This window comes from Canis lupus, chromosome 7, assembly GCF_003254725.2.
Source record: "Canis lupus dingo isolate Sandy chromosome 7, ASM325472v2, whole genome shotgun sequence".
Classification (NCBI taxonomy): Eukaryota; Metazoa; Chordata; class Mammalia; order Carnivora; family Canidae; genus Canis; species Canis lupus.
The window spans coordinates 29,879,611-29,904,089 of NC_064249.1; the positions used below are offsets into that span (position 1 = coordinate 29,879,611).

The following is a 24,479-nucleotide window of genomic DNA, read 5'->3' on the forward strand; positions in this document are numbered from 1 at the left end:
GATACTATTATGACAATCGAATAAGAAGATGTGAGCACAGGAGAGCACACGGCACTCACCAAAGGGTGGTTGTTATAAGCAACTCTTCCATTCCTGGTATCCACCCAATAGCTCTGGTGCCTGGCAGAAAGGCTGGGGGAGCTAGACCACCTCCTTGGACTTCTTTCATTCTAAAGCCAGTGCAAACCTGGCTGCACATTGGCATCACCTAACAGGTTGCAAAATACTGAGGCCTGGGTGTTACCACCAGAGATCCTGATTCAACCAATCTGGCATGCAGCCCAGGTATCAGGATCTTTACAAGCTTTCCAGTGGATTGTAAGGGGTAGCAATTTTTGCACCTGAACAGAGACAAAAATGCCTGCCATTGGAACAGGCACGATAAACGCCAATGCTCTAAGCCTTCAGCCATCCCCATGTCCTGACATTTTAGATTCTCTGCATCACCAGATACTACACTGCGTGAGACTAGGCTCATTATGTAATGATGGTACCGGGCACATTTCGCTATTCTCTAGCAAAATCTTTATGGAGTCAGTAGTGGGTTAAACACACTACTGGAGGGAACCAGAGGTAGCAATGCCACGCTGGCGTCTGTGCTGCAGTCTGGAGACTACAGACCTCACTGGGCCATAGGAAACCTGCAGAAGCCCAGGCTTGGGGTGTTTGCTGGTTGCTTGTTTGGGTTTTAGCCAGCTCAGCTTGCTGAGATTTGGGGCCTGATCTCCAGAAGAGACGCTTCTATAACATTGCTCAGGGCAGGGCCCCTTCCTGATGCCTCACGGGCCAGTGGGAAAACCATGCAGTTACTTTACTGTGTGACCTTCAGGACATGTCTAATGCTTCTGAGCTTTCATCTGTCCAACAATAAAATAGGAATTTTAATGCTAGCCTGCGGATGTCTTTGAATACTATAAATGACTTCCATAGAGTATCTAGGACAGAATCTGCCACACGATCATTTAATAGGTTCAAGGACTCACTTTCTCACTTCCTGCCACAACCCAAATCTGTGCTTTTCCCTTAGATAATCCACTCGAGCACTGTCCAACAGATAGAAAACATGAGCCACAACCACAAGGCTAAATTTTCTAGTAGCCATATATTAAAAAAAAAAAGAAAAAAATAAACTTATTGTTAATCATATTTTATCCAAAAAAATGTTCAAAATATTGTCATTTAAACATGCATTTGAAGTTAAAAAAAAAGTTGGAAAAAAAAAAAGGTTGAGATTCTTATTCTTTGATCCTACTAAGTCTTCAAGCTCGCATGTGTGCCACACCACCCACCTCCACTGGGACCCGCTGCATTGCAAAGGTTTCAGTGGCCACAGGCGGCCGGTGGCAGCTGCACGGGGCAGCACAGCACTAGAAGCTCACCGCCACGGCAGCATCAGTGTCAAAACCACCAAGGTCACAGCCAACAGCAACACCAGCAACACACAAGAGCTCGTTCAAATGCAGAATCTCAAGCTCCAATCCAGCCCTGTTCATCAGATTGTGCATTTTAACCTTCCAGGTGATTCTAACACACACTGAAGCGTGAACAGCCTTGCCATAGTCCAAAACACTATGTTCTCCTAACGTTCTCTTGACCAGCAAATCACAAGACCCACCTTTTCACTTTGAATCCTATTTTGGACCTTCTCAAAATTCTGCCTACCTGTGTTGAATGTAACAGCTGATATTTATGTAGACATTACTGCTCACCAAGCATTTTAATGCATTTTCTCCTTTTGGGTTCACCATAACCTACAGAGTCACCCCTATTATATCCATTTTAGCGATAAGAAAGGCGGAGCTCAGTGAGGCCAAGAAAACCACCTGAAGGTACGAAGTCAATAAGAGGCAAAACCCAGACTAAAGCCCACGCCCATCAAGCTCCAAGGTCCCTTCCTGTCCTCCCTTCTACACCCATTTCCAGAAGCCAGAATGAAACGCTGGTCTCTGGTGTGCAAGTTATGCCACAGGCCCTACCTGCCACACTCTGCTCTATTACCTGGGTTGTAGGCCAGGCACCCACAGCCCATCCCCCTGATAGAACAGGTGGCTTATGAGAACACGGACCATCGTCAGTGTCTATTTACACATTTTGCCTTCAATTCTACTGTCAGGGTCTATCTGCTACCACCACAGTTTACAATATTTCTGACTGGTTCAAGACAAATGATTCCAGGCCATGATGTCTTTTCCCTTTGAAAACAGAATACCAAAACCACAAAACAAAGAGCATACAAGTGAGCAGGTGCTTTTCTCTCCCTTCTCCTTGAGATAGAAAAGTCCTTCCTGTTGTTAGCTTCACTTCCTAGTGGCTTAGGAGTCAGGACAATGGCTTAAAGCAAGCCACTCTAAGAAAAAAGAACGAATTGAGTCTCCAGTGCTCATGTAAACCCCCAAGACCACCAATGAGGAAGTTGCTGGAGTTGGTCTTACCTAGGCCCTGGATTGATTGGCCCGCTGGTGTGGGGTACAGACAGGATGCTGGTGTGGGGTGTGGAGGACAAGGAAGTCCAGCTGTCAGGTCCAGAGAAAACTTGCAGGTTATTGCTGGAGCTTTCTATCAAATTCACTTTGGGGAAATAACAACAGTTCAGTTGGTGAAGCTCAGAGAACATATAAAGATGACCAATGATATTATTTTAGGACAAAATATAGCCATGGTTGGTGCTACAGAGGCCAGTTAGCAGAAAAGAAGCAGGCTCAGATATACCATGTCAACCATATGCCACACACTGTTCATATTTTAATCTTCACAGCAATGAGCCATCCTCTCTGCTTTATAGATGAAACTCAGAGACCTGGAGGATGCCTTTTGTGATGCAGATCTGTCTGATTCACTCTATCACATTCACTCCCCTTTAAGAAAGGACCCATGTTAATATCCCCTCAGCACAAGCCGAAAGACCCACCAGTGCCCCAGAGGAAATTTCTGAGGACCAGCGCCTTACTCTTCTCAGCAACCCCAAGTACATTTAAACATCTCAAGAACAGTGTCTTCTATGTCTTTGAATCTCCATTTGCATCATTAGTGCATACATAAGAGAAAGGAAGTGGGGGAGAAAGAGGAGAGCAAGGAAGAAGATTCTGGTGTATACACCTGGCTGGCCAAGTCATTCCTCCTCAGGATGTGGAATTTGCAGCCTCTTGAGCCTCAGCTCTGCCTCTTCTACCTCTCCTGCTACCCTTGGTTCCAAATCCACCCCCCAGACTCCCCAGGCCCTCCCCCCCTCATGCCTGTGCTCACACTACTCTTCCTTGGAATGGCCTTTGCCTCTCCTGGGTCCCTTGCCATCCTCCTTCCCTCCTACCCACACCCACCTCTGTCTGCTTCCACTCATCCTGCAAATCTCAACTTCAACATTGATCCCTCTAGGCCACTCTAGTTGCTCTTTTTCCTTCGTTCCCACAGCACCTTGGCTTGTGTGTTTCACAGAATGTTTCTCAAACTTTAGTGTGCATGAGAATCACCTAGGGATCTTGTTAAAATGTAGACTCTTTCAGAAGGAGAACCCGAGAGTCTACATTTCTAACAAGTTCCCAGGTGATGCTACAACAGGTCTGAGGACCACATGAGAGCTCTCACTACACCGTGTTATAATTCATTATTTTTATATTCATGTAGCCCTGAGCTTCTTCAGGGAAGAAACTGTACCTTTGTCCTCCTCCTATCCCCACCATCTAGAAGAGGGCCTGGTGCATAGCAGGTGCTCAGAAGCTGTGACCAGGAAAGAACCAGGACACAGAATGAGAATGCTGCCCACTTTGTGATATCATCAAGCTGCATTTTATTCCTTCCTTCCTGAAAGCAGATTTCAAGGTTGCTAGGAGTTGGATGTAAAGGGACACACAGCCAGGCAGCTGGTGACCAGGAAAGCCCTCTGTAGGTAGAGCTCAGGGCGGCCCTAAGGGTGGAATCTTAACACTCTCCTCCATCTCCCATGCCATGAATCATTTCTTTCTTTCATTTACTGATAATCTCCCCACATGAGAATAGAATCTCTGCAGGGTAAGGTATTTTTCTAATTTGTTCATGGACAGAACCCAGCACACAGATAGCCCTCAATAAATACCTGTCACATGAATAATTGAATGGGAATCAGCCCTTGGCTTGCCTTCTCCCTTCCTCCCTACAAATCTAACAAGCAGGCAAGGTCTGGGCTTTCCCAAGCCCAAGGGAGGCTACACAGCAGTCAGTGAGGAAGAAGCACACAACCACCAGCATCAGCTTAGATAAGCAGACTGTAAAAGTTATTATCAGAGCCAGTTTGCCTGTCTCCAACTGAACCAAACAAAAGTCTGGTTGTAGAGTCACCCAGCTTCCCAGAGATCTTCCTAAAAGCTCTCTAATACTGGGCCCAGTATCCCCTGGATGGAGCCATGTAATACAAGTGTAGAAAACAGCCAGGTGAAAGCAGTGAGCTGGGTATCCTGGAGCCCCCACAACTTGGCTTTTGGACACACATCCTGAAATGCAGAGTACACTGGTGCCCTGGGAGGGGGCCCTTCACACCCATTAGAAACCAGGAGACTGTCTTATGAAATAATTATAAAACACCAATAATGTCATAATTACATAATCAACTACTAGTGTATATAAAATAAAACATCAAAATTATAATATACAATACTATTACATATATGAGATGAAAGGGATACCAGCTTCAGATACTTCTTTTTACTACTTGCTGTTGACCATTTCTCTGCACCACCACCCCCGCCCCTCACCGCTACACCCAAGGGTTTAATTAGCAAAATCACACACCTGAGGGAGAATGGTTTCTATGCATGTAGGCCGAAGGGTAGGGAGCCTGCCGGTGCCCTCGGAGGCCAGGATAGGGCTCGCAGCCGTGGTGGGTGTGGGGAGCAGACAGAGGCAAGGGGGTAGCATACTGGTAATTGGCATTTCCTGCTGCGCACACTCCATCCGGATTGGAAAAGATCCAGCCTCCCACTGGAATAGACAAGAGGAAGACACAGAGCCTGAACTTCCACACCAGAAGTCAGGTTTCCAGCCACTTTACACATGGTGACCCTGTGTGAATGACACGGAATGTCGGCCCAGGTAGAGACGGAGACCACCCCCACCGTCACTCCCCCTCCACGTTAGCAGACAGGCTGGCCTCTTTGGAGAAGGACGGCAGTTCCTATCAAAGTTTGGAAAGCCTCTTGAGGAACCCTGGAACAGAGCTATACAAAAAACCATTTGAATGAATAAGTGACAGAAATGCAAAAGTTAAGTTGCTTCTGACTTAACTTGAGTCAAATTAAAAGTTGGTCTGAGAAGGGGACGTTAGATGTATGGGTGATCGCCAGCTACTAGGGAATGTTTAATGTGGTTACACAGGAGGGAAGGTCGCTTTCTGCCCGGTGGGAAAGTGTCTCTAGCTCCCACTCCAAGCAAGAGGAGGCACGATGGCTCCCCTCGTCACCCCACAGAGGATTCTGAAAGCAACAAGTAGGGGAGCTGGCTGGCACACCCAAGCAGGAATCTTGCAGAACATTTTGGAAGGCTATAAAACATTTCATAGAAATTTGTTTTGGGGGACGCCTGGGTGGCTCAGTTGGGTGCCTGCCTTCGGTTTAGGTCATGATCTGGGATCTGGGATCGAGTCCCACATCGGGATCCCTGCGAGGAGCCTGCTTCTCCCTCTGCCTAGGTCTCTGCCTCTCTCTCAGTCTGTGTCTCTCATGAATAAATAAATAAATATTTTTTAAAAAAGAAATTTGTTTTTGAATGAAAAAGGAAAGAAAGAAGAAGAGGAATCCAAATTGGAAAGAAAGAAAATGTTCTCAATGCAGGTGTCCAGTGGGCAAAGCCAGGCAGGGGGTCGCCCCGAACCAGGCTCCTGCCCACTTGGTTTGCCACAAATAATAGACACTCCCCCCCCCCCGCCCCGTAAGAAGTTCGCTGAGAAGACTGTAACATATGAGCTTAAAAATGATGCAGTTCTGGGATCCCTAGGTGGCTCAGCGGTTTAGTGCCTGCCTTCGCCCCAGGGCATGATCCTGGAGTCCCAGGATCAAGTCCCACATCGGGCTCCCTGCATGGAGCCTGCTTCTCCCTCTGCCTGTGTCTCTGCCCCTCTTCCTCTCTCTCTCTCTCTCTCTCTCTCTCTCTCTCTCATAAATAAATTTAAAAAATCTTTGGGCTGTTACTATTATAATACAGGTCACTTTATTTTTTTTTTTTAAAGATTTTATTTATTTATTCATGATAGACACAGAGAGAGAGAGGCAGAGACACAGGCAGAGAGAGAAGCAGGCTCCATGCACTGGGAGCCTGACGTGGGATTCGATCCCGGGTCTCCAGGATCGCACCCTGGGTCAAAGGCAGGCGCTAAACCGCTGCGCCACCCAGGGATCCCAATACAGGTCACTTTAAAAGGTTTTTCTGAGAGCTGCTCACTTTCTGGGCTGCTGTAGCTCTGCACTGGAACACGTGCAAATGCTTAGGGGAAGAGGTGTGAGAAGAGAAGCCCAGAGCTGGACGATGGCAGAGAACACCTGAGAGAACCACAATTCTCATTAAAGTTTCTACAACACCCGGGTTAACATTCTGCTCTGACATCACTGGCCTGGGTTTCTGCTGCAGCTTTAGGGGACTTCCTCCCTCATAGAGTCTCCCCTGCCATCCAGACATGGGGAGGCCAGCACCCTGTTGGGGACACCCAGCACCCGCAGAGTCCCCAGCAGCATACCTGTGGCTGTCCAGGCAGCCTCCCAGACTCCTCGCCACATGCAAGGCCACAGCCTGCCTGAAGTATCGTGCTGCCAACCAACTCAAAAATAAGTGAACACTAAGAACAGGGCAATCCAGGCCAGACCAACAAGAGTGGAGAGTGGAGATACTCCCAGAATGCACCTGAGACAGTCAGCCTCTGGGACATGAAAACTCGAGTATGAGAGATCCATCACTCCCGTTCCTATCTCCCACCTGAGATCAGGTCCAGCCCCTCAGGAACACCGGTTTTTTCTGGGAATTCTGGAAAGGGCACACACTTGTCTCGAGTGGAAGAAATAACCTGTTGAGTCTTGAGAGAAGCTTTGGAAAGGGCCATGAGCATTCACAACAGGTGGAGTCTAAGTAGGGTGGAAGATGGCTCCCAGTGTCCCCCAGGTGTGGCCCACCCAGTGTTCACCCAACTCACAGTGAGAATAGGCCACATGCTGGCTCTCAGAGACAGCTTCCGGAATGTCTTTTAGGTGATTCCTGAAAGAGAAGGAAAAGGGCACCATCGCTGTCCAGCATATTACCCAAGTCCAGCCAAAAGTCTACCCCAAATTCTCTTTGGAAAGCAACACATTTCTTAGAATAAGAAAATCAAACACCTCTTATCTCAAATCTCTCCCCTCTTCTTCATCCAGGGTACTTTATCTAACAATCTAATCAATCCCTCTTTGAATTGCAATTTGATGTGACTCTAATTTGCCGTATTTATAGCTATTCCTATTTAGTTTGATCTCAGTGGCTTGCACTTATTGCTCCTGCCTGACAAAATTCAAGCAATAACAACAGCTAGGACTTGCATACGACCTAGGGCCCAAGCACACCTGTGATATGCTAGATCCATCAATAATCCCACAAGGAAAATATTGCTATCCCCACTTTGCAGATTTGAAAAGTGGATCTCAGAGAGGTAAAGTGACTTATATAAGATCAAATAGCCAGGAAATGGCCAAGACAGGAGTTCAAGTCAGGACGACCTACTCAAAGTCCTATTCATCTCACACATCAGATTTTCTTTAGCCCTTTAGTTATCCAAAATTAAATTAAATCAAATATTAACAGGACAAAGCCCTTTAATAGAAGTCAATAAGGACCATTATTCTTTTATTTTTTTTCTAGAATGGAAAGGAAAAACACAAAGATATGGAGCCACTAAAGTGATAGCATTACCATCCACCATCCCAGAAGTCTCTGAAATGATAAGAACAGATATGACACTTGATCTTAGCCAAAAGGCGGAGAAGTGATCCCCAGAAGTCTCTGTGTGGTCTTCTCTCAGACCTGACAGATATGAAGATCTGACCTTTATGAACTACTCATATGAATCACTCACCTCTCCTGGATTACATGCGGTTAAAAAAATTATTGAAACCATGCAACTCAGAGATAATTGGAGGAAGGGCAGAGTGAATTATTAAAAATTTAAATTACTTATTTTTTAATATGCGCTTGTGTTACTTTCAATAATTGGTAGTAAAACAGAGTTGACCAAACATTTGCCAGTTAGAGGTTCTCCTAGAGCTCTGTTACAAGGGACAGATCATTAGAGTTTGTTGAATTTCATTGATTTTGTTGAATATGGAATTGAATGTTAACATACCTAATTCTATCAAAGGTAATGCAAGTTCCTTTCAAGATGAGCATAAATTTCACATTTGCAGAAGTCAGCTCAGAAGATTTTACTGACATTTCTCTACTCACCTTTCCTTGGCATCCAAGAAGGCTTTGGCAAAAGGGTTGTACTTGATTTTGAGAGCTGTTATCTTATGTTTACAAAGACAAGAAGCATTAGTGAAGGTAGAACATGGATGAACAGATAGAAACCTTTGTCTTTGCCTGTGAATTTCTGTAAAATCAGTATAATTCCCCTCTCTCTTTTTCTCCCTCTCCATGTTTCTTTGCTTACTTCTGCACTAAATTACTAGCACGCTCTGACAAAGAGCCTTGTGTTGTGGCCTGAGGTGAAAATGGGAAACACAGTGTGAAGTGAGCAAAGAAAGGCTGAAGCGTTAGAAATATGCAGAGTCCAATGTGCTAAATCTGGCATTCCTTCTTTTATTTATTCATCAACTTTTTTTAAATTATTGAACACCACCCCCCACCTCTCCCACCATGTCACTTACTTTTCTAGTCACTGGAAACAGTCAGAGTGATGCTGGTGTGAATCCACGTCTCCCAGAGAGCACGGTCCAGCATCACTCCCTAAGTCTTAAGTGATCACTTACTCAGGCCACGTTAATACAAACACTGATTATCACTCCCACCCGCTGTCACTCCATCCCGCCGGCCTTCACTGGCTTCATTCTTCTTCAGAGCCACCAGACAGCATATACACATATATGAGGTCTGTCTGCTTATGGCCTCTCCTCCAGGGATGTACGGGCTTGAGGGCAGCACACACATCTGTGATGCCCATCGCACTATTCCTAGCAGGCAATAATAGTCAACAAATATTTGTTGAATAAATAAGCATTGAAAAGGATGTTTATGGGGCACCTGGGTGGCTCAGTCGGTTAAGCATCTGCTTCTGCTCAGGTCATGATCCTGGGGTCCTGGGATTGAGCCCCACATCAGCTAGCTTCTCTGCTCAACGAGGAGCCTGCTTCCCCCTCTCCCTCTGTCTGTGGCTCCCCCTGCTTGTGCTCACTCACTCTCTCTTTTTCTGCCAAATTAATAAATAAAATCTTTTAAAAAAGAAAAAAACATTTATTTCAGCAAGGGCCTAGTACAAGGAAGAAAAGTTAAATAAAAGCACCACTCTTTCTGACCCGGGAATGGGGAAGAAATCAGGGGAAGCAGGAGAGCCAGAGTCTGATGTGCATGCCCTGGTCTTTCTCCCTGTCTAAACCTGGAGGAGTCAGGTGCATAGAGAGACCAACATCCACCAACGGCCCGCTCCCTCTCATGGTGCATCAACATCAACTTGGCAGAAAAGTGTTGGCAGCAGAGGGAGGCTCCGAGGTTGGATTCTCCTGGGCTTGATTCCCATGGGGCATAATCACAGCTAGAATATGACCTCAGGCTGGGTAGCCTGCCTGAGAAGCAGCCTTAGCCAGGCTGGTGGTTCAGAGGGGACTGGCTAGCATGTATCCAGGAAGAGCTCGGGGCACTCACCCAGCAGACAACCAGATGACAAATTCTGCTGGCTGTGGACTAAGGGAGCAGGCAGCAAGAAGTGGGCAGGGTCATTGCCCTGGAGACCAGAGGTGGCTCACACACGGTCCCCAACACCCACATGCACCCTCTAGAGTTGCAAAAATCACACCCTCCCCTCAAAGACCCAAACTCCATCCTAGGGACAGAAGCAGGAGAGGGAGGGCCATCTGGAACACAGTACCACCTGAGGGCCTGTTGAAATGATCAAATATTTAACTTCTGTTCCCACCAGCCTGCTGGAGGGGCTCAGCCAAGAGCCCAGACCCCAGGGCTTCTGTTGGCTTCAATGCAAAAGTGTGCCTTCTAGGCTCCCAGAGGGGAAGTACCCATAGACCTTCCTCAAATAAGCCAAGAGGCAATGGAAAGGGCTACCCCACTGTTTAGCTTCATCTCTGCTGAGGTCTCTGAGATCCTTTTCTTGTAGAAAAGAAATGACATTTTCTCTGCACATCTGTGATGCGAGTTCAGTCTACAGCTCAATTGTACCTATAGGCACTAAGGGAGTAGTTTGCAAACCTGAATGCTCATCAGAATCCTTTAGGAAGACTCTAGAAACTACGGATTCTGGGTGCCATCCCTGGAGATTCTGACTCAGTTGGCTGGGTGGGAGCCCAAAATCTTTTAAAGTTTCCAAATAAAGAAATGTAGATGAAAGCAGCAAAAAGGTACCTTTTGGGTTTCTGGTTTGTTTTGTTCTGTTTTACCTATCAGATTATCAAAGCTGAAAAAAGGCTGATAATCACCAGTGTCAGAAATGGTACAGGGACTGCAGATGAGTAATGCTCTTTGTAGGAGGCCATTTGGTGATATCTCGGGATTCTAAACCCACACTCTCCTTGACAAGCAATGCCATTTCTAGGTGTCCATCCATGCAAGCAAACAACAGTGGTTGTGGATGTCCCAGGATATTCTTTGCAGCATTACTTATAATAGCAAATAAAACAACTAACTGTAAATCACCAAATGTCCGTCAGTGGGGAGCTGATTGGCTAAAATATGGTATATCTTCTGCAGGCACTTCAGAAAAAAGAGATAGGCTTAAATCTAACTACAGAGAATATATCCATAATATACAGTTAAATAGAAAAAAAAAGAAACTTGCAGACTAATATATATAACATGAGCCAATTTATGTGAGGAAGTCTATATTCTCATACACATTTATATATACATAGAATATGGGGGGGAATATTTTAAGCTATTATTTGTGAGGTCCTTGGGGAATGGGATTCAAAAGGTAGGAGGAAAAGAGATCACTTTTATCTTTTTCCTTTTTATTTTCACTGAACATACTTCTGTACTATTTATTATGTGGGGGTTTCTTTAACAAACATATTATTTTACCTTTTTTAAAAGATTTTACTTATTTATTCAAAAGAGACAGAGAGGCAGAGACATAGTCATAGGGAGAAGCAAGCTCCCCACGGGGAACCTGATGTGGGACTCGATCTCAGGACCCCAGGATCACAACCTGAGCTAAAGGCAGACACTCAACCACTGAGCCACCCAGGTGCCCCAACACGTATTACTTAAAAAAAATTTTTTTTAAGTTTAGTCAGAAAGAATCCAACCCTCCCCAGGGCTTCTGATGACCAGCAGGCCTGGGGAGCCCTAGAGTGTGCAAACAAGACAGACAGCATAACCAACCCAGAGGAGGGCACACGTGGATCAAGCCTCACAGACCTGCTCCCAGCACAGGAGCTCACCCAGCTCTGAGCAGGCCAAGGGCACACTGGGCCCAAAACCAAAGACCCCGGGGCTTCTGTTGGCTTCAGCCAAGCACATGCGTGCCTTCCAGGCTCCTGGAGGGGAAGCACCCACAGGCCTTCTGCAAACAGGCGAGACGGAATGGAAAGGGCTACCCAGTATTGAGTTTCATCTCTGCTGAGATCTCTGAGATCCTGGAAAACCCACCTTCCATCCACACTGGGTCCCCATCCTCCCACACTCTTCTGGGGGATGTTTACACACACGCAGCCACAGACACTTACCTCCTCATTCTGATAGGCAGTCACAGCTATGAACTGGGTTTCAGGGAAGGAGCAGTTCATCACCATTCGGTGGGCGCCTCCAACACGCACTATGTGAACCTGGGGTTCATATTTATGCAGGGAATTCAACATTATCTGTTGAAGTGGGAGAAGGAGAGAAGGAGATGCCATGCAGAGCCTGTGGTAGCAGGGGTGATAACCAGCTGGCGTCTCTGTTAGCCCGGGCCCAGCCCCCGGCCAGGTCAGGGCCACCAAAGCGGGTCCTTCGATTCCCTGATTCCCTCATCTGAGATCTGAATGGGGGGGTGGGGAGGATAGTTTTTCAGAAGCTCCCAGAGAGCATAACATCAGAGCTTATGCCAGGGTTGCCAGAAAGTTGTTCTAAAGCGTGTCAGTTCTCTGCCACAATCTTGCCATCCTTTCTTTTTCCCTCTCCCTATTTCCAGAACAACAATGTGGATTTCAATCCATTAAAACATAGTCCTTTTCCTCACAGGAGGAATCCTAGTATCTCCACATGCTGGCATGGCTGCACCTCGCAAGCCACTGTGTCAAGAGTGATAATATACAACACCTGACACCTGCCCGTCACCCAGAGCGGCTCCTTGTGGTTCATACAGAGCTTTGTGAAATGGGGGAGGCAAGAACAGTTTACTTTTCAGTTTCCTATTTTAATAGAGAACTGGGACCTTCGGAACATTGCCCAGATCTGGGCAGCTCACCTCTTCCTCCTCGTCCCCCGGGGTGGGGGGGCTCCCTGCTGGCTAAGCAGGGGGCTCAGAGGAGGCAAGGTCCAAGGCCCAGGGCCACAGGGGCTGACGACACAGAGAGCAGGGAGCCTCGGCTCTATCCCCAAAGTGGCTACATCCTATAAATCATGACCTTTCACAGGATGCTAGTATTCACAAGCCTCCCGGAGAAAATAAAAGAGGAGAAAGCCCCGAATTCTTGTTTACTCTAATCGGAGACCTTAAGTAAAACCTTCCTTATTTAAGGCTTGTTTGTTTTTCTGAAAACCCAAAGCCGCTTCAGTATTCTATTGACAATTATCATAATGCCCAAGTGGAGGCAGCAATTATTTCATTTAGGAGCAGCTTTTTATCAAGGTCTTTGTCTATTGCCAACATGCCACTTACACCAAAAAAGAGGAGAGAGCACAACAAAACCCCGGTACCCACAAACATCTCCTCCCCGCACTGGGTAAAAAGCACCACACACAAGACGGAACTATGAAAGGGCCCTGGATGATTAAGTCAACTCCTGCACTCTCTCACTCTCTCTTCACATCAGGAAGTCCATTAAAAACTGAAAGTACCAATTAAGAGCTGTTTATTCCCGTTCACATTTGGACTCCGGGGAATAATTGGCTTCCGTGGGAGAAGAGGCCGGTGAGGACCCCTCTAATTGCCTAAATGCACCCTTGATATTTCTTGATTGGTGCAGTGCTGCGGCCGGGCGGCCCAGATCCTACCTGCCCACCTCCGTTGAGCTTGTTGGTCAGCTTCACTTTGCTGAAGGAGATGGGGGCTTTCATCCAGTGGGCCCCGAAGTTGGGGGAGTCCGGGTGGATGTAGACGCAGCTGTGGCTGGAGACCTCTGGCTTGCCTGCGGGAACCCACTCCCCGTTGACGTACTTCCAGCGGTGACTGTCCGTGGGCACAAAGTCCAGCAGGAGGGAGTACATGGCGTTGGGGTCCAGCCCCGAGACACTAATCTTCAGGACGGGGAACATCCGTCTAAAAGCAAAGGCAGGGGATCCCTGGGTGGCTCAGCAGTTTAGCGCCTGCCTTCGGCCCAGGGCCTGATCCTGGAGTCCAGGGATCGAGTCCCAGCATCAGGCTCCCTGCATGGAGCCTGCTTCTCCCTCTGCCTGTGTCTCTGCCTCTCTCTGTCTCTGTCTCTCTCTCTGTGTGTCTCATGAACAAACGAATAAAATCTTTAATAATAAATAATAAATAAATAAAGCAAAGGCAGACACAGAGTCACAGGAGGGACGCTGGCCTGCTGGGGGCACCCGGGGCCTAGTGCAGCCATCTCTGCTCTGGGGACAGCTTCCGTGAAGGGCCTGGGGCCCCAGCCCTGATTCCCACAGAGCCTCTCTTTACAAATGCATTTTGCACCACATTTTTACTTTAAATCACGTGCCCAAGTTTAAAGTCTGAAAACCACTGATCTAGTCATTTGACAGAGGAACCCAGAACCCAAAGTATATCGTCAGATGCCACATTCAAGGAGAGCTTTCTTCAGAGACTTCCTCCTGGCATACATGGGTTTTTATGCTGCTGCCACAAACCAGTCCTTTCCCCTCTCACAGAGAACACCACTACTGGATGACAGTTAAGGGTATTAGCAGTGAAAATGTGGTTTCATGGCTCTACAGAGTTAGACCAGTTCCTTCCCTGCATGACTTCTCAGAGCCTTTAATATACTCATGTACTCTATAAACCTCTGAAAAGGGGCACCTGGGTGGCTCAGTGGTTGAGCATCTGCCTTTGGCTTAGGTCATGATCCCGGGGTCCTAGGATTGAGTCTCACATCGGGCTCCCTGAGAGGAACCTCCTTCTCCCTCTGCCTATGTCTCTGCCTCTCTCTGTGTGTCTTTCATGAATAAATAAATATTTTAAAAAAAAAAACCTCTGAGAAGATAGACACTGTGTGCACACTGAATTTACAGGACTGTGGAAGCATCCTTTCACTGAGCATTTTGTGGGAATTTGTGCTCAAGACACATCGATCTGGATTGCTTGGTCCTTCTTCTATCCTCTAGGACAGGACCAGCAAGTTTGCTCTCACCTATTTGGAGAGGCTCCTCACCTGGCTTCTCATTCCCTTTGGTTTGTTTTTCCTTTACCAAATGTACTAAATTGCTCCAAACCACCCTTAAAAGACCTCATTTCCAGACTTGCCTCACAGTCTGATCACCACAGCTTGATCACCCCAGATACTGTTTTATTTGTCAATGCCTCTTTTAAAATCAGAATCCCCAAACTAAGAAGCTAACAGCCTAGAGTCTAGACACTTGCTACTCAAAGTGGTCCCCCAACTGGCAGCATTGGGATCAGCTGGAAGTCCACTAGAAATGCAGAACCTCAGACCTCTCTCGACCTACATATTCAGCAGCTGTGCTTTTCCCAAATCTCCAGGTGAATCACAGGAACATTAAAGCTTAAGATGTACTGGTAGTAGAGCATCTTGCGCTTTTCAGAAAATAACTAAGATTTGCAAGGGAGTGAGGGTCAGAGGACTGTGCTCCTGATGAGGCTGGGAGAATGGGGGGTGGAGGTGGAGGGGAGCTGAAGGGGAAGCTGGGATGGATGGGCTGCCTGCTGAGAGGAGGGGTCAGAGGATGCCAGGAGTGGGGTGTTGAGGGCAGGGAGGGGCACACATAAGGATCTAGAGGGTCACCAGGGACATCCAACTGTGGCCAGAAGTTCCCAGTGTTGAGAGGAATTGATACGAATGGAAAATGAAGGAATTGACAGGCAGATGACAAGGGATGGACCTCGAGCTGGGAGTTCCAGCCACGTGGGGCTCCCAGTCTCCTGAGCTGAAACCACGTGAGCTTCCTGAGCAATCTGGAATAGATGGGAATTGTTTTCCCGGGGCTCACCCCACCTCACTGATATTCCCTTTCCTGACTCCTCTTCCAACCTAGTCCTCTGGCTGAGGATGCTGGTGGGGCTCTGTTTTTGTGTGCTGCCTTAGAGACCACTTCCCAACTGCTTGGACAGGATACAGAGCCTGGTCCACGTCTCTGGTCCACACCCCTGGCCTCCAAGAGGCCAAACAGAAGAGTGCCTCTGAGGGAAGCTTCTGGCTCCGACTCCTGCCCTTCCTGAGGCTGCTCTCCAAACTTCAATTTCATGGTCTGGCTCACCCAGCCTCACTGAGTTGTGGCAAGAACTCCAGGAGGAAATTCATCCAAGTGCGTGTTCTAACCCTGCCACCTAGTAAGTGCTCTGCAAGTGTTCACTATTGTCATTACACCCAGCGCCTCAGCTGGCCCAGCTCGGCTTCTGCTCCAGAATCCCACTTCGGGGCAGTGACTCCGGAAGTTGGAAACAAAGGACGTCAGCTTCGCCTCCCTCCCACCTGGCCTCGCCACCGCCCCCACTTCCCTCTCAGGAGAAAAGTCTAAGCAGAAAAGGGAGTGACTGCTAATGGCTTTGGGTTTTTTCTTAGGGATGATGAAAATGTTCTGGAATTAGATAGTGATGGTTGTACAACTTTGTGACTATTCTCAAAGCTACTGAATTATATACTAACGAAGGGTGAATTTGATGGCATATGAATTATTTTTCAAAAACAGAGCAAATTGATAACTTACACCTCCTCAGCTCTTATTCTCCAGCTGGATCACAGTCATTTCCAAGGAGACCCTGCCACCCTGCCGTTGGGACTCACGGGGAAATGCTGAAGGCTCCCTCCCCTCCCTCAGTCTTGGAGGACTCGGAAGAGAGAAAATCTAAATAGGAGGTTATGACAAGTATCTGCATTAAATGAAACTCATAGGGGAAAACCTGTGTCAGATGATGCATCTCAAGTCCAGGTCCTACCTGAGTGCTGCGTTACTCACCTCATCACTCCTCTCCCTTAAAGACATGATGGTTCTTTCATGTGAAGGAAAATGATGGTCCTCCCCTGGGGAGCTACCTATGGCATCAAAATTCTTCCACTTGCATATTCTTTCACTTTTTCTTCAAAAGAAGGATTTCATCCATTCTTTTCATATCAGATGAAACTATTCCCTTCCACAACATATTTTAACTTTTTCAATTACTTTAATAATATTGACCAAGTATAGAAAGCAGAAGGCCCCTGAAAGCACAAATGCCATTTGCAAAGAATCACAAAAGTGGACATCAGAAATGATCCTAGGAGGTCACACTGGGTCATTGTGACAGCCAGAGGGCCAGCTTGTTTCTATGACATATACGAGAGATGGTCTGATTTCTGGTCCATTGCTTTTTCTGAAATGCTTAAGTTGTTTGGTTTTGGGGTTTGTTTGTTTGTTTTTTAAGAAAACACAGGAATGAAATGTGTAATTGTCATTTCACATATAAAATTAAAAAGTACTGAAATTTTTCTCAATAAGGATATGTAGTATATGCAAAAGTAAAAAAAGAATATGAAAAGAAAGTTCATATAACATATCTCCCCCATACATTAAACTGCCAGAGTAAGAACACAGTTCTTCATGCATGTGGCATGGCTGTTATCTTCATGGTGTGAAATGTTAGGAAGTTTCACATAACCTTAAGACTGAAAAGATGATTTAATGAAAGGTAGTTTTTCAAATGGCGATAGCTAAATATTGAATTTCAGTCTGCTCCCAGGACTGAACATATATACACTCACTTGAATCTTTGGCCCAAGGAAGTAAATGTTCCTATGCCCATTTTACCAGATGAGGTACCTGGGGTTTACGAAGTATGAGTTCATGCTCCTCTGACTGCCCCACTGCCTTCTCTTTTATTACATTCACCACATCTTTTCTCTCTCTCTTTTAAATTGAAGTATAGTTGACACACAACATTACATTAGTTTCAGGTGTACAACATAGTTTCTCTTTTTGATCTTTCTAGAAAGTAAATATGGGTCACAAGGAAAGGAAAAATCCCCTCAATGCTTTCCTAAATCTTAATACCTAATTAGATTTATTTGCTCCTTAAAAGAATGATTTTTGAGTGCCTGCCCTATGGCAGGAACTGTCCTAGGTAGGGGTTCACAGGTGAAAAAAAAATACAGACCCTGTGTCTTGTTCATGAAGCTTACATTCTAACACAAGAGTCAGGCAACAAAAATATAAACAGGTTTCTTTTTAAATGTAGAGGATAATTTTAAACTGCAAGAGTGCTATGAAGGAACAAAAGTGGGTGATGTCACCTAGGGAAATTAAAAGTAAGAAACTACTCTAGATGGATCTTAGTAGGTCTAGGGGTACATTAAATTAGAACCCAAATAAGGAGAAGAAATGAGTCCTACAAATGCCAGAAATGACTACTAGAAAAGCAACTACACACAAAAGAAATAGCAAGTACAATGGCCCTGGGGTACAAATAAGCCTGGACTATTGAGGACTACTGAAGAAAGAGAAGACCAGTGTGACTAAGGTAAAATGAGGAGGAGTAAAATCTCATTTTCATTTCTGCTTTTTCCTAATTGTACCATGCCAGGTCTTACAAACAACGTAGCATGACCTTTAATTCCAGAATAAGGGGATATGTAATGGCTTTTCTCTTTTCATGCTATATTCAGGAACTACACCTGATGTTCTAAAGAACCTAGGATCACATGGAAGGATTCTCAACATCATCAGCTATCAGAGAAATGCAAATCAAAAGTGCAGTGAGGAATCATTTCACATTCACTAGGATGGCTGTGATAAAAAAAAAAAAAAAAGTGGATAACAGTAACCAGTAACCAATTCCCACATTGCTGGTGGGAATGCAAAATGGTGGAACCACTTTGGAAAACAGTCTGGTTGTTCCTCAACCACTTAAAGACAGAGCTGCCAGAGGACCCAGTAATTCCATTCCTAGAAAAAAATGCAAGAGAAATGAGAACATCCACTTACACAAAAACTTGGACATAAATGTTCACAGCAGCATTATTCATAATAGCAAAAAAAGTGAGAACAACCCACATGCCCATCAATTGATGAATAAATAAACAAAATAGGACACAATGGAATATTATTTGGCAATAAAAAATGCTACAGCATGAATGAACATTGAAGACATTATGCTAAGTGAAAGAAACCAGTTACAAAGGACCACATATTGTATGATTCCATCCATAGGAAATGTCCAAAGTAGGCAAATCCATAGAGATTGAAAGAAGATTAATGGCTGTTAGGGCTGAATAGGATGGGGGAATAGGAGGGTGATGGCTAGGGATGCAGGATTTCTTTGGAGGATAATGAAAATGTTAAAAAAAAAATATTTGTGGGAATATATGTATAACTTTGTGAATATATCAAACACCATTGAATTGTACACTTTCTTTTTTTAAGATTTTTATCTATTTATTCATGAGAGACACACAGAGAGAGAGGCAGAGACATAGGCAGAGTTCGGAGAAGTAGGCTCCCCACAGGGAGCCTGATATGGGACTTGACCCTGGGATCACCACCTGAGCCCTGAGCCGAAGGCAGATGCTCAACCACTGAGCCACCCAGGTGCCCCTGAATTATATACTTTCAATGCCTAAATTGTATAGTATGTGAATTATCACAATAAAGCTCTTTTAAAAAGTAAAGAGGCCATAGTGCCCTGGCTTTTAGAAGGACACATCTGAAAAGTTGGTTAAGTGTCAGACCCTTGGTCTCCACTCAGGTCATGATCTCTGGATTGTGAGTTCAAGCCCCACACTGGGCTCCACACTGGGTGTGGGATCTACTTTAAAAAAACTTTGTGAAAAGTTAAAGAATGCTTTATTCTCTTTAGTACTTCATTTGCCAAGAATTTTATAGTTATTTTTATTTTCTTACACAGCTACACTTGTGGTGGGCATAGCATAATATATAAATTTGTCAAATCACTATGTTGTATACCTGACACTAATGCTACATTGTGTCAATAGACTCATATTCATGAAATACTCATCAGAGCATTTGAGTGAGTGTGTGTGTGTGTGTGTGTGTGTGTGTGTGTGTGTGGCACATGTACCTGTGTGTACTGAAGCTTAGGTGAAGGTGAGCAGCCTCCAGAGTAGCAGCAGGGAAACCACAACAGCCTGGTTAGAGGCAGGTAACACAAACACAAATCCTCATGAATCCTAATTGTAAACTTGGAAGAAAAATGTGGACTATAAAGGCATCAAAATCTATTTTCCTGATGCACAACCTCCATTTTCTCCCCTCGTGCAAGATCCGTGAGGATCTCAGCTTGCTGCCCTTTAATCACTGGAAAATTCAACTTACTGATTCCCAACATTTATTTTTTTATAACAAATGGATGCACCAGTTACATTTGGAAATGCGTGCAATTTCTGAAAACCTGTTCAAGGCAAATCGAATCATAATTGAGTTGAAATTATTTAACTGAATGGACATACATCTGAAATAAAGCATTTTCCGCTGAAGTGAAGGTGTTCTAGAAAGGAAAACAAAAGGGGCAAGAGATGGCACATATTTACCTCAGAAACCTGAAATAAGTTTTTTTTTTTCCTTCAACCTGAAATAGAAGTTTCTCACTCAAAGGACAGAGAGGAAAGAGAAGACTCACAAGCTGGACACACTATAGAGGATTCAAATGAGCTCTAGGGAGGTATTATCATTGCTGTTGTTATATCTGACAGACAAATGAATGTATAAAACTAAAAGTTATATCTAAAAAGAGGGAAGGAAAAAAGGGAGAGAGAGGGAGGCAGGAGGGGCGGAGGGAGGAATGAAGGTCGTCAGGATCTGAGTTTCTGGGGACAATCCAGGGGAATATCCTCTCTTTACTAGTTCTGACTCATGTCAGAGGCAATCCTCCTATCCATATATACAAACGGGTCTCCATTTGAAAATGGGACTGAATTCTTTCATCAGCCCATCCTATGTTATTTTAAGACTTTCTCTTTTTTTATTTTATTTAAAATTAATTAATTAATTTAGAGTGTGTAATGAGTCTCAGAGGTAGAGTTCAGTGATTCATCAGTTGCATATCACATTCAGTGCTCATTACATCACGTGCCCTCCTTAATGCCCATCACTCAGTTACCCTGGCCCCTCCATCCCCTCCCCTCCAGCGACCATCAGTGTGTTTCCTAGAGTTCAGAGTCTCTTAGAGTGGACAGAAAGCCACTGATGGGGTAATCTAGAAATCTAAAAGTCTGCCCTCAGGGGTTGGTGGGTTGTGTGAATGAAAAGGGCTGGAGTTGGGTGTTAAATACCAGAGAACTCATCTTCACAAAGAAGGGCCACAGGGGGCTGAGGGGCAAGTGCCCCCGGCTCAGGAGTTGACCTGAGAGGCAGAGATGAAGCCCTTGGAAGTGACGTATTAGGTCTGTAGGCAGAGGACAGGGGGTACAAAAGAGAATGCTGAAATAGATGCATAAGAGAAGAAGACGGGGCAGGATACAAGACCTTTCTGTATCAAGAACAATAAGGTGTCACTAACAATCTAATCTGCGAAAATAAGAGATTGAAAGTAATTCCAGGCCAAGCTCATTCATTATCAGCCACATCAATTTCTTAGTCATGTGTCTTCGCTTCTTTATCTGAAGTGTGAAGGGAACCCTCTCTCTCCTCTCAAAATCGTGACCCCAAGAGGTTCAGAGACCTTACGAGAACCTGAGAAAAGATTCAGTTCACTGGAGAAGGGAAATGGCTGCAGGACCTCCACAGAGAAGAATAACCAAATTGATCATAATGAGACTTTTCTACAAAGAATATTGTTTACATATTTAATATTAAAAGACGTTAATCATGGGAAGAATTTTACATTTTAAATACACAGAAAAGAATTATATAGGTGAACACAGGCAAGAGAAAGCTCTTCCTAAATTGCAAAAGTACATGCCAATATGTCATATTATTAAATTGAATTTCAAATGGTTTCAGAAATTTTATGTATTCCTCATTGGAACAGATGAACCGCATTTTTATTTGGTGACTGTGCTCATTTTACTTTCATAGATGGCCACTTGGACAGTCAAATAGATAGTGTAAGGCTAAATAGCACAACTACCATCCACTAAGTACAAAGAATAATAAACAGTAAGTTCCATCTATTACTGGATGTCATAAAATTCTTACACTTGCATCACCATTCAGCTTTGAAAGGAAAGAAAAGAAATCCAATAAGAAATTTGGGGTGATTCTTTGAAGTTAAAAATGGATTTTTATATTTCTTTCTAACAAAAATAATGTATAAATTACAGCTCAAGAGCAGGAACTGGCATAATTACAATTGCAAATATTAAAAGTAACAAATCCTATACATGAAATAAGTAGGGGACCCATTTAGAGACAGAAAATATAAATATCAAGCTTGTTTTGTTGGTATTCCAAGTAAGTTTGGTATTCCTTCTACTGTGAATAATCACAATTTATTGAGATGCCCTTATTTCTGGTACACTTCCCCCTTATAAAGCACTTTAACACCATGCAACAGAGCTGGAGTTCATCATTCTCCCAGAGAGGCAAGGCATGTTTCATTTTCTACACTGTGCATTTTATTCAAAAATAGGAAAACAAGACAGATATCAAGACCAGGAGCATTCTGCACAAGGACAAAAGCCCGCCAGAAGTCCTCAACTTTTCTGTTAGCAGAATTTCTCCTAGAGGCCACCACTGGAGTCCTGCTGTCCTGCTAACACTAACCATACTGAAAATGCCTTCTGACTTATATGCGTTTTAACCTCGTGAGCCAAAGGATCTGTGGGCATCAGCCGAATATTGGGAACCAGTCTGGCCAAGCTGGGAGCAGAGATTTTCTTTCAAAATATTTGCATTTCCTCCAGTGAAAGCTCCCACTATTACCTTGAGAGCCACTTAGCAGGGCTGGATTTAATAGAATCCAAGAAATGCCAACAGAGATTAGTTTCCGTTCATCTCTAATTTGTTGCAATGAGAAAAAAGAAGGTATCTTTTCTCGAGCAGTGTATTATGGCTTCATTATGGTATTATTACTGCACGGGTTCTCACATCATCACAAACATACACAATCTCCAATGAACACTCACCACAAACACACACCAGTTAAGCAGATGTAGTAATTGGCAATGAGATTAAATTTGCCCTTTGGCTCCCATCTTCAGCTAGCCCAGGATTTCTGGCAAGTTTGCTATACTTAAGAGAAAACATCCAGCTTCCAAATAAAGTTGACTTTCGTCTTATCTGAACTGAGTTGGAGCTCAGGTCTGCTCCAAGATATGCAGGCAGTCAAAAAATATTATCATCTTTGGACTCATTTTCCTAACTCATAGGGCATGCCCCCCATTTATGGTAACTTCCCAGAATTTCCCCATTGAAAATGCAGGCAAGGGGGCTTCATCCTCTACTTCTCTGCTGATCTCGGGAAATTAAGTTGGCTGGGGGAAAGCCCAGTGAGACTGTCCTTCTCATGAGCATTTTAATCAGCCCCCCTGCCTCTGAGTGAAGAAGGGCAGCGTCTTCAATATTCACTTCAATATTCAGGGGCTCGCCTCCCTTGCAGAGCCCTGCCAGCCCAAGCAGGGCCGCAGAGAAACTCACCTGCCGTTCTTGGTCACGATCATTTCATTAGTGACTTCCTTGAATCTCTGCCAGAGAGGCGCATCCTCCAGGATGATCTGAAGTTGCTTCTCGGTAGGGTCGCCTTTTTCCCTCCCTGCCTGAAGCTCACTTTCTACCACATTGAGCAGGCGGGAAACAGTACCATCACTGGTCTTCTGGATGCCCAGCTCGCTCATGGCCATAGGCCCCGCTCAAACTTGGCGGAGAAGCGTTCCCTAGCTCGCCTGCTACCACCTCCTTCCTCCTCTCACTTGCCTGCTTTTTAGACCCAGCTGGGCAGTGCCTGGGGAGCTGGAGAGAAGATGCCCTGGCTCTTGCCTAAGCTCCTAGCATGACACCCCTTAAAGTCTCCAAATTATACCACCAACCTGTTAAGCTTTAGAGGGGAGGGGGAGGGAGGGGAGAGGTAGGAAGAAAAAGCCTTCTCTTAATTACTCATTGGATCAGGTGGGAGAGAGCCTGGCTTTCCCATTGGCTGCTGTGCATAGAATAGATGTTTAAGAAGAGTACTCCATCCAAATTATCAGGCTTTTATCTTGTTGTACCTGAAGAGGTCTAATCACTGTTTTGAGGACCATTTTCCCATTAATTAAAATTGTTCCAGGCCCAGACTGCAACAATCAGGCAAATCATGTTTGTGTATAAATCATGGCATGTGGCACCTATAGGAAAAGAGGTCCTAGGGAGAATCGGCAAACTTGCCAAAACAGGCTTTCCGGACACAGTCAAGAACCCAAATCCTTCCGCTATCTTCTAACCCCAGATGGAAGGCCAAAGGCACTGTGCCAGGGAATATGACAACCGTACCAGAGTGAAGGGAGATGCTCCGTGTGCCACTCACTCAAGGGTCAGAGATCCAGAGAAAAGGAAAGAGCCAAGGTCTGCTGTCTCCCCAGACACCCCCTACTGCTCGTCTCCTTCCTGAGGATCCTATACACACACAGGCCCTGCTCATCCCAAGGGCCCTCAGCCCCTCCTGCAAACAGAAGAGCTCTGAACCTTGTCTTTCCCTAGAATTCAAAGCCCCAATTTGTTTCTGTCCGGCCCTCACCAGAGGGAGAAAAAAACTCATTTAGCATCATATTACTCTCTCTAAGGAGGCACTCTCTGCCTGTGTGTGTATAGGATCTCTGTGAATGAAAATAAGCTGTTCACATCACCGTGCAGAGCAACTTTGATCTAGAAAGATCCAGAAGGGCTCCAGAGGGGCTCTCTGGCTTTCCTTTTACACAGTCCATGACCTATCTGGCATTCTAGGATGAATCCCCACATTCCCTGGCAACATACTACTAGTAGAAAATGCTTCTTTTACCCATGACACACACTACAAACTGGGGAGGTGAAAGAAAAAGACAGAGCTAGCCAGCTCTACTTTCCCAACCCTGAGTAGATCCTGCGGG

General features: G+C 45.1%; 1 protein-coding gene and 1 pseudogene across 2 annotated transcripts in view; both read right to left on the bottom strand.

Annotated features, from left to right (window-relative positions):
• Window positions 1-24,141, bottom strand: part of TBX19 (T-box transcription factor 19) — a 74,644-nt gene extending 50,503 nt beyond the window's left edge. Inside the window, exons 1-7 of one of the 2 annotated variants that reach the window (XM_049112345.1) lie at window positions 23,059-24,141; window positions 13,345-13,609; window positions 11,874-12,008; window positions 8,428-8,489; window positions 7,148-7,209; window positions 4,762-4,950; window positions 2,433-2,568 (exon numbers count right to left, since the gene is read on the bottom strand). In XM_049112345.1, the coding sequence (XP_048968302.1) occupies window positions 2,433-2,568; window positions 4,762-4,950; window positions 7,148-7,209; window positions 8,428-8,489; window positions 11,874-12,008; window positions 13,345-13,609; window positions 23,059-23,261 (1,052 nt within the window). In that variant the 5' untranslated portion in view covers window positions 23,262-24,141. The remainder of the gene's footprint in view (window positions 1-2,432; window positions 2,569-4,761; window positions 4,951-7,147; window positions 7,210-8,427; window positions 8,490-11,873; window positions 12,009-13,344; window positions 13,610-23,058) is intronic. The other variant, XM_025430444.3, reaches the window with a different exon arrangement.
• LOC112649000 (U2 spliceosomal RNA) lies at window positions 7,823-7,974 on the bottom strand (annotated as a pseudogene).
• Window positions 24,142-24,479: the final 338 nt, after the last annotated feature.